General features: G+C 35.5%; 2 protein-coding genes across 2 annotated transcripts; one reads left to right on the top strand and one right to left on the bottom strand.

The window, feature by feature from the left end:
- The first annotated feature begins 550 nt into the window (after nucleotides 1–550).
- LOC100811567 (casein kinase 1-like protein 1) lies at nucleotides 551–6,809 on the top strand. The gene is made up of 14 exons (XM_003549162.5): nucleotides 551–965; nucleotides 1,051–1,091; nucleotides 2,184–2,253; nucleotides 2,392–2,540; nucleotides 2,653–2,748; nucleotides 2,834–2,904; nucleotides 4,178–4,239; nucleotides 4,354–4,417; nucleotides 4,493–4,577; nucleotides 4,663–4,789; nucleotides 4,938–5,020; nucleotides 5,099–5,162; nucleotides 5,846–5,925; nucleotides 6,122–6,809. Exons 1-14 carry the CDS (start codon nucleotides 890–892, stop codon nucleotides 6,416–6,418), a joined length of 1,365 nt encoding a protein of 454 aa, XP_003549210.1. The 5' UTR covers nucleotides 551–889; the 3' UTR covers nucleotides 6,419–6,809.
- Nucleotides 6,810–9,064: 2,255 nt separating this feature from the next.
- LOC100527749 (uncharacterized) lies at nucleotides 9,065–9,799 on the bottom strand. The gene has a single exon (NM_001369128.1). It carries the CDS (start codon nucleotides 9,619–9,621, stop codon nucleotides 9,253–9,255), a length of 369 nt encoding a protein of 122 aa, NP_001356057.1. The 5' UTR covers nucleotides 9,622–9,799; the 3' UTR covers nucleotides 9,065–9,252.
- Nucleotides 9,800–10,040: the final 241 nt, after the last annotated feature.

Genomic DNA, 10,040 nt, shown 5'->3' with positions numbered 1-10,040 from the left:
TAATGCTCATCAAAGTTGCTTAATCTGTTTCGTTACAGCACACTACGTTTTTTTATTCATAAATAAGCAGTTTTTCTCCATAACAGAACAATTTTAAAAATTTATCAAATAAAATCACAAATCAGCACCCATTTTTATTCATCGTTCAAACTTAGACTCTTTTTTCCCCCCTCATTTTATGCAACAATTCCTTGAGTAAAGAATTGTTACATGAAACCAATTAAAGTAGATAAAAGTAATAACATTATATCTATAAAAAATAAAATAAAATTTAAAAGAGGTGACTAATTTATTTTGTCTGTAAAAAGTAATTACATAAATAAATATAGATATCGTTATTGAAAAAATCTGCCTCCAAATCCTGAATTCATGTTTGGTTCCAAAATTCCGAATGGTGAATGGACAAGAGGAAAGTGATTAAATTACTTAGGCGCAATTGGATCACGTGTGGATTACGGCGAATGATGATAGCGGATGATGGATAAGTCACGTGACGGTGGGTCCCATCAGCTACAGGAAGGAAGGAAGTTGCGCCACGCGTGGACAAACAAAAAAATAACCGACGGTTGCAAGAGTGAGAGAGAAACACCAACGCCGCACCACACCTCACCGCACCGTATCATATCCAATCCCATCACTCTTACGCCTTCTTTCTTTTTCTTCCCAATTCTCTCTTTCTTCTAACCTAACCCTACAATTATGCCCCATTAACACAAATCGCAATTACCCCAAATTCCTCACCCTACCGTAGATCCATCTCCTCTTCCTTCGTGAATTCTGGTTCAGGGTGGTTGCCATGTATGGCACTTAGTATTTTTTTTCCCTTTTTAGGATTATTAGGGGTGGGTGGGTTGTGTCTCGCTTAGGGTTCCAAAGTTTGTCGCTTTGAATGGAACCTCGTGTTGGGAATAAGTTTCGCCTGGGTAGGAAGATCGGAAGCGGCTCCTTTGGGGAGATCTATTTAGGTTCTTTTCTTTTTCATGCGCCGTTTTCTCCTCAATTTTTATTAATTTGGCTGTGTTTTGATTAGTTTTGTTGTTTCTCGTGCAGGCACTAATATTCAGACAAACGAAGAGGTTGCAATAAAGCTCGTGAGTCTTCTTCATCAATTGGGTTTTGGATTAATTCACAATTTTATTCATGTTTCAGCAATTTTTTCTTGATTTTTTTTATTTGTTTCTTTTAAAGCCTGAAATGGAGGAAAAAATGTGATTTTTGTTTATGCAGTTTAATTTGTGTTGTGTTTGAAATGGGTTTTTGGGAAAGATGGTTTCATGCTTTGGATTATGTGCAAGGGGTTGTGAAATTCGGTTTGGAGTTGTAGTTTTATCGGGAATTCTTAATGACATTGCTGTATGCTTGTATTCTGGATGTCTAGTATCATTTCCGAGCTTATTCCTGCTTCTTATTTCTTGGAGGGTGATGAAGTGCCCTCCTAAGAGGTTGCCTGTGAATGGCATTTGACGTCTAGAAACGATTCTTTGCATTTGAAAGCTTTAAAGAGACGCTAGGATGTAAGTAATATTGTGAATAAAAGTTGGGTTGTGATAGGGAATCTTTAGCCATCAGAAAACATTGTGAAATTTTATCATACGAATCAGAGATGGAATCTTTAGCCATCAGAAAACATTGTGAAATTTTATCATATGAATCAGAGATATAATTATGGTAAAGGTAGGTTGTACTTGGATCCCATAAGTAATATGCTCTGTGGATCAAGTGCAATGTTTAATGAGCTAGAGCTGCTAACTTGATGCTTGGATGTAGTGCAAAAAGAAACAATGGTTCTCGCATATTCTTCTATAGAAACTGGTAAAGGAGTTAGCTCAAAAGAATGGAGGAGGGGGATAAACAAGAATTAAACACTTCTTGTTTATTCAATCAAATTCCCTCACTCCTCAGCAAAATATTGACATTTCCCTGCCTATTCAAGACTTGTGATACATTATTTTGAAGGTTTTGGATTGGAATTTGGAAGCAATGTCATACTAATATGGCTTAACTTTATATATTGGGAACCTTTTTTAAAAAAAAACTTGTTAAGCCGGTGTTTCAACTTCAATATTGCTGCTAATCTTGGAATTTGTTTTTCTCAATTAGTCACTGGATTCTTGATATCTTCAAGTGCACTAGAGCTGATTTACTTGAACTTTATTTCTGTTCCTTGCTGCGTTTTAAATTAGGAAAATGTCAAGACAAAGCATCCCCAATTGCTGTATGAGTCCAAGTTGTACAGAATTCTCCAGGGAGGAAGTAAGGACCATTCTTATATTAACTGTTTTATACTTCTTTTGTTTGCATTCCCTGCAAGGAGCATAGTAGTGCCTCCCCCTGTAAAGTTATCTCATTTATAATTTATATCTAGCTGTAACCCAAGTTTGTTTTTGGCAGCTGGAATTCCTAATGTCAGATGGTTTGGAGTGGAGGGAGATTACAATGTTTTAGTGATGGATCTGCTTGGACCCAGTCTTGAAGATCTATTTAACTTCTGCAGTAGAAAACTATCACTAAAGACAGTTCTCATGCTTGCTGATCAAATGGTAGGCTGGGGTTAATTTTGTAAACTTTTGGTATACACAACCAGTTACAGACACAAACTTTTGCCTTTCTTTTTCCTGTAAATTTAAAAGAACTTTTTTTTTAATTATCCAGATCAACCGTGTTGAGTTCATTCATTCAAAATCATTTCTGCATCGGGATATCAAACCGGATAACTTTCTAATGGGATTAGGAAGGCGTGCAAACCAGGTGACTAATCTTGTTAAAATGTGGACTTTGTATATCTTGTAGGTTCCTATATATGGAGGTATTTATTGCATTGATGTGCATGTAGGTTTATGCTATTGATTTTGGTTTGGCTAAGAAATACCGAGATAGTTCAACACATCAACACATACCTTACAGGTACGAATAGTTGGTGTGCATTAAATTTATACTTATCTAGGTTATTGCTGTTGTAAGGCCTTGATGGCATAGTAAAATTATCATAACTTAATTTGAACTACATTTATCTGGTGTAGTTGTATCTTGTCAAGTTGTCATATACTAAACAACTACCATATGAAAATGGCTTTGTTGATTTGGGAGGATATATGCTATTATGGCTTTATTGAGAATATAATATTATATCAAACAAAATATGCAGTGGCATACCGCCATACATTTTTAGAGAGTAGATATACCAGTAATCCAATGTTGCTACTTGCTGCTTTTCTGGGCATTCACTCTAGGTGAAGGTTCCAAATGCCAATCTATTTATAATTCCATATACTGTATTCCTGGTGGGATTTGTAACTTCTGGCTGTAGCTAAACTGGGGATTACCCAAGTTCTATGGTTTTAGGTTGCATGATAAAAACAAGTTCTGCGTTGTTTGAATTTAAACTTGTTATCACAAATCTATCTAAATTTGAATTGATTTCAGTGTTTCCTAGTTTTATCAATAATTTGGTGTTTAACTAGCTTAACGCCAGATATTGTTTAATGCTGCAAACAGACTGTAAACAGTAATTAAATAAATAAATAAGGAAAAACAGAAGAATGTAAGGAGATTAAAGGAGATAGAAATTGACTTCAAAATTAAAGTTTTTCAACAGAAAATTCTTGTCAACCCACCTCAAAAGACTCAATTCTGAATTTTCTTATTAAGTAGATTATGAATTCTTATATTCTTGGGAGGGTTCCTGTCTCTGCTGTACAAGAATAATGCCTGGACCAGCCTGGCTGCTAAAAATTGGAAGGAAGCACTTAAAAAGTAAACTTGTTGCACGAAAGAATACCTTGTTGAGTTCTAGTCTTAGATTATCCTAATACATTCCTGTAATTATGGTCCTGCCCCTGCATACAAATCCTCCCCGTCTCCTAAAAAGTTATATATATATACCGTCTCCTTGAATCCCTCTTTTTGTAGATGACTTCTCATTTTGCGTTGATATCATTGCTTGATTCTTTTCTGAAACAATTTATTCACCTGATGATTTGGGGTGATGAGAAGTGCATTAATTACGCATACTAATTTCGTCTTCTGTTTATTCTAGTTTCTGGTTTCTAGGCTTACGTTGTGATTGTTATAAGTAATATCACCAATATTTGAGCAAATATTTTAGAAGGGTAGACTGCTGCTGTTTGAATATCAGTTTATTTGTAATGTGTAATCTATTCAATCATTAATACTACAGGGAAAATAAAAATTTGACTGGAACTGCAAGATATGCTAGCATGAATACTCACCTTGGCATTGGTATGTGTTATTTCATGATTCTTTACAAACATTTGTATGATAAATGGTTAAATTTTGCTATCTAATACTAATAGATACATGTTGCTTCTACTTCTCTGGTGATTGATGCTTTAGAGCAAAGCAGAAGAGATGATCTCGAGTCTCTTGGTTATGTTTTGATGTACTTCTTGAGAGGAAGGTGATTGTTGCTATCTACCCTACTCCAGTGTCTACCACAACTGTAAACTTTGTCTGATTTCCTTTTTCTTTGTAGTCTTCCTTGGCAGGGTCTTAAAGCGGGAACAAAGAAACAGAAGTACGAGAAAATCAGTGAAAAAAAGGTTTCTACCTCGATTGAAGTAAGTTAAATTATAGGCCTTTTTTTTAATGCATATTAGACGTGCATTTTCATGAATTACACCGAGAATTTATTGCTTATTCCAGGCCTTGTGTCGAGGTTATCCAACAGAATTTGCATCTTACTTCCATTACTGCCGATCATTGAGGTTTGATGATAAGCCAGATTATGCTTATCTCAAAAGGATATTCCGTGACTTGTTCATTCGTGAAGGTTTGTAATTTTTCTTATATAAAAAGGGCTCCTTTTCCCCCACTTCTTAAGTTTATCATTTGTATACTTACTCATATATTTCTGCATTTCAATATATGTAGGATCATATTTTGAATTTGCTTTGCTTACCAAGTTAACATTTGAACAGGATTCCAGTTTGATTATGTCTTTGACTGGACCATTTTGAAGTATCAGCAATCACAGCTAGCCACTCCTCCAACACGGGCCATTGTAAGTGTTATTCTTATTTCCCCTTTTGGGACTATTTTGTTGTCTGCAACTGATGAAACTTCCCAATGTTTTGTTTAGGGTCCTAGTGCTGGAACCAGTTCTGGAATGCCCCCGGCTGTTACTAATGCTGATAGGCATACAGGTAGTTTGTTCAAGTTCTCTTGTCGAGTGATAGGCCTCTCATATTTTTATATGCATGTTCCTTTATCACATTGTAGTTAAGTAATTTTGGTGGCGAAGTGTTCATTTTCTGTTTTCTTTCATTTTCTGAAAATAATTTTCATTTTCAGATTTTCAAGATTTAGAAAACATGTATTGAGAAGAAAGTACTCTAAGGTGTCACCGCATTTTCACTTTTTCAGAAAAGATTGAAAACGTTGATTTGTTGTTTTTAGTTTTGGGCCTGTTTTTGAAAATATTTTCAGAGAAAATGTTTTCTTAATTATAAACAAACATATTTTCACTCTTATTTTCTGTTTTCTTTGAAAATGAAAACAGAAAACACTTAAACCAAGCGTCACCTTTATTTCTCAAGTGTATGTTTTCCTTTATATTCATGTAACCATGCTTTTCTAATAGTGTCAGAAATGATCAATTTTTTCTTGATTTAACTCATTATTTTTATTCATTCTACAGAAATTATTGATTTTTAGCCATCTTCTATTCTTCCATGTTGCTTTCTTATTACTTTCTCTTTGTTTTTCAATGATCCATTGATTTAGGTTTTGAATAGCATGCCTCTTGGAATTTGTTACTTGAGTTTTTAAATGGTTTCTAATTGCCTTCTGATCTGTTTGGTGTTTTTCTATATTTCCCGTCTCACAGGAGGGGAAGAAGGGCGACCTCCTGCTTTGGTTTCAGTGGATTCCTCGAGGCGGAGAATGTCAGGGCCCATTTTAAATACTGTAAGTTTCTCAAAGCCAAAAAAAATTGATCACCAACTGTTATTAAGGATGTTGTTCTGAGTTTTTAGAGAACATGATTTACATGTGGTTCCTTTTGCAAAATAAGATTATCGTTACTGATCTGTAAATTGTATGTGCAATCATAGGTAGCTTTACTTTTTCTGACTTAATAATTTCCTCATCTATGAACATGCAGTTATCAAGTGCCAATGTCTTGGGTCAGTCAAGTGGATCATCTAGGCGGGCTGCTGTTTCTAGTAGCCGTGATGCATTTGTTGGTGCTGAGTCAGATATTCGGACTCGCACTGCTGAGGCTAGCCCTGGAGCAGCACATCGAGGTTTGAGTGGGCAAAGAAGTTCACCAATTGGATCTTCTGATCCTAAGAGAGTTGTATCATCCGGGAGAAATGCTTCTCATGTGAAAAATTATGACACTGCGCTTAGGGGCATGGAAGGTTTGCAATTAGAGAATGATGAGAGGACCCATTATTAATTTCACACCACACCTAGTGAATTTGAGTTGATAGGCACTGCCAACGTTGCCTGTGTTGCTAAGTTGAGCTGTGAGGAAATTTGGATCTGAACTTGAAATTCTGCCTTTGTATTGTTAACTCATCTGGTCAAACCGATGAAGCTGTGAAGCTGAAATAATTTGAGCTAAACCAGGGATTGTGCTTGCTGTAAAGCTCAGTTTTAATTGGCACTCTGGCTGGAACTCCTAAGTTTTATAACATATTTTTCTGTGAGTTATTATATTGGCTTACCAGATGTTTACAGTTTCACGCACGTGGACTGCAAATGTCAAAACTATCAAATACCAGCAAAAAATGTAATTAGCCATTGTACTCTTGTTGGATAAGATTCCCCTGGTTTACACGATGTAATTGTCTGGCAAATATTTTGGTATTAGGAACACTTGAATGTTCTTATCTGTGAGGTTCCTTCAAAAAAGCTGAAATCATAGCATCTCTCTGGTTTTTCTTGGTTCTATCACAATAAACTTGTATGCATTTTATGTTGATCTGTGAAAAGGTTTTCATTATAAATATAAATGGGATGGATTGTCCGCTCTACTCATCATGTCTGAAATTCACATACTCCTTTCATTTGCTCGTTGATGAAACTAGACTTGCTTAGCAAATTCAATATCCTTATTTGCATGGTTGCAAACTCGAGCTTAAGAAAACTCAAGCTTTCAAAAGCTTTAGTTTAGACTAGTAAATTGAGTTTACTGAATTTAAATATTAGGTTTAATCAACATTTTAGTTCCTGTAAAATATTTCTTTTTGTTTTTAGTTATTATAATTTTTTTGTTCAAAGTAGTCTTTGTAATGCCAGAATATTTTGTTTTGATTCTTATCGTTGCAACAATTATATTGGAGGCAACAATTATATTGGAGACCCACTAAATTGTTTACTTGAGGGTTTTGTGAGTTTTCATAAACATGAATATATCCAAGTTTATCTTCAAAAAAAGTTTTACAGTAAGTTAATCTGTTGTTCTCTATCTAAGAAAATGGTAAATTCAAGTAAGTCTTAACTCAGTTTTACAACAGTGTTCATTTATCTGATTTAAAATCTGATGTACGAAACTAATAAGATGATATTCATTTGCAATGGGAATATGTTATCTGTATGACCCTGTTATCTAGGAATTCTGTAGAAGTTTTGCTCGTGAAAAATAGTGTATAATGTTGATTGATTTGTAGTAACTTGTTCGTTAATTGGTAACTCAGATGCTAATGCATTATGAATTCTTGGCCTTGGCAGTAGTGACAGTAGCCAATTGTGAGTTCCGCAAATGCGTATGCTTTGTTGACCCATAAGTAACTAAAATCTGATGCTTTGGGTAAAAGCAAGGGATATAGTATATACTTTTTTCGAAGCCTCACGTTTTTTTAGCATCTGGCTATTTTTACATGTAAATTGCCGTCTTAAACTTTAATAGCTTCCTTTGGACTTTTGAATCACTATTCTTGGCCTCACTGGATTGTAGAGATAATCAAAGGTTGAATTTGACGAATACAGACATCTTGAATGTGATCGCTTGTAGAAATGGGGGGTCGGCAAATGTCATCAAAGGGATTGTTGCTGAACAATCCTTCTGCTATTTACAAAGGGCGGATACTATCAGTCAGATTGCTAAGGAACATGCTGACAGTGGGCATGTTGAGTTTCTATCTGAAATGTCGGATGGAAAAATAGAGACTAACACATCTCTGTCCTTAAAGGTTGGTCAGAAAGACAAAACCAGTTGGTTTCATTGGTGAAAATCCTAACGCAAGGCAAGTTATATAGTGTTTGCCATGTACCTAATACTATTAGAATTATGCAAGTCCTATAACTTGTTAATACACTAGCTGCTTAGCAAATCACGATGATCCCCAGATAGGATTTACTTCTCAAAAGGGAAAAGAGTGTACATAAGAAACAATTCTGCTAAAATTATGCAACAGTGGAAGAATCATTCAAGAATCTGGAAAGGAATATTAAGAATCATTCAAGAATCTGGAAAGAAATATTGATTGTTTTCTTTAAAAAAATAAAATTAATAAAACTCTAACATGCATAAAATTCACTTCATTCACCAGGTTCTAGTGATATACAGGGTTGTTTGCAACATGCTATTCAATTACTCCCTTAATAAGCATCGTTTCAATTAACAGAGAGATGAATCCCCCCCGCGTACTGAAGAAGTCTTCACAAACTCTAAAAGCAGCATGCAGCATCGAAATGTTTGTTCCTGAGCCGTATTATCACTCAGAAAAGGTCCTTGTGGGCCCCGAATCTCAACGACTCAATCAATTCAAACATAAAGTTACTTCTAAGAAGGCTCCTCCTCCTCCTCCTACTAGCATTCAAATTTTCATCAATTTTTCGGATGTGGGAAAAAAAATAGAAGAATATCAACTGGGACAACCAGTGAACCACATTTACTATTAGATATTCACTCGACACATCAAAACGAGGGGGGCACCGATTGAAAGTTATAAGTATTGAACATACATGCACTAATTTTGTCCAAATTATAAGCAACCATTATAAACTTCAGTCTAGAAGGAAATGAAACTCCAAATGAACCAACCAGAGTGAGAAAAGCAAGTAAGCAAGGTGATTGCACTCTTTTGACGGACCAGAATGAACACAAGAATCACAATTTCTCTTCCACATTACACCCATTATGTGTACTTCAGCAGGCACAGAAAAGAAACACTAAAAAGTGCAGCAGATAAAAAGAAACAAATACAAATAAATTATAAAATTAGTATTCTTACATCATATATAAGACACCCCAATCCCCACCCATAGTTGATGTTGTTGTGATTACTAGCCATAGACAACTCTGTTGCACCTGTCCTTGAGCCACTTGAAACTCTTCCTGAGAGAGCCTTTGAGTTTTCCTTCAACAGCATAGACCTTGTAACTAGCGACCCTCTTTTTCCTCTGCAATTCGGGGTCACTAAAGCTCCAACTTTTCGATGTGGACCCGTTTGTGGACTTTCCCTTCTTGAACTTGGCTTCGTTGTTGTTGTTTCCTCCCATCTGGGTCTGCGTTGTTGTTGTTGTTGTTGTTGTTGGGTGCACCGAAGAGGCGTAGGAGGCGCTGTAGCAGCGGAGATCTTGAATGTTCGCTCCACGGTAGGCCTCAATCTGCATCCTTCCGTCACCGTACGATTTGGATCTGAACTCTTCCATCGTTGGAACAACCTAAGATTTGAGAAAGGGGGTGTTTTTTGTGGAGCGAGGTAGTAGCTGCTAACAGCAGAGGCAGACCATGTTTGTTTATGTTTTCAGCGATGATTTTTGCGTTTTCTTAATGGACTGGCACTGATAGTGGGGCGCTGACTACTATGCCTTTTTGGCGTCGCGTCGGTGCTAAATTTATCTATGAAAAGAGAAATATTAGTTATACTTTTTTTTATAAATTTATTGGAATCATCATTTTTTTAGATTTTGTTATTTATTTAATAATTTTTTTCTAAAATAAGATATAAAATATGATAAAATTAATGATTTTTATTAAATTATAAAAAGTCTTTGATTGAGAATTCAGCTAGCATTACTCTTCTAAAAAAATTAAAGGGTTTTTGTTTTGTTAGAGCGTGGATCAAGGT

Source organism: Glycine max, chromosome 17 (genome assembly GCF_000004515.6).
Source record: "Glycine max cultivar Williams 82 chromosome 17, Glycine_max_v4.0, whole genome shotgun sequence".
NCBI lineage: Eukaryota > Viridiplantae > Streptophyta > Magnoliopsida > Fabales > Fabaceae > Glycine > Glycine max.
The sequence above is the reverse complement of the archived record's forward strand: the minus strand, read 5'-3'. Positions and strand labels throughout refer to the sequence as shown.

What these genes read in the sequence shown, in the direction of transcription:
- LOC100527749 (NM_001369128.1), bottom strand. Translation starts at nt 9,621, where the DNA reads ATGGAAGAGTTCAGATCCAAATCGTACGGTGACGGAAGGATGCAGATT.
- LOC100811567 (XM_003549162.5), top strand. Translation starts at nt 890, where the DNA reads ATGGAACCTCGTGTTGGGAATAAGTTTCGCCTGGGTAGGAAGATCGGA. An exon ending in ATGTACTTCTTGAGAGGAAG is followed by an intron (nt 4,418 to 4,492) that starts GTGATTGTTGCT and finishes TTTTCTTTGTAG; the next exon opens with TCTTCCTTGGCAGGGTCTTA. An exon ending in CAGGGCCCATTTTAAATACT is followed by an intron (nt 5,926 to 6,121) that starts GTAAGTTTCTCA and finishes ATGAACATGCAG; the next exon opens with TTATCAAGTGCCAATGTCTT.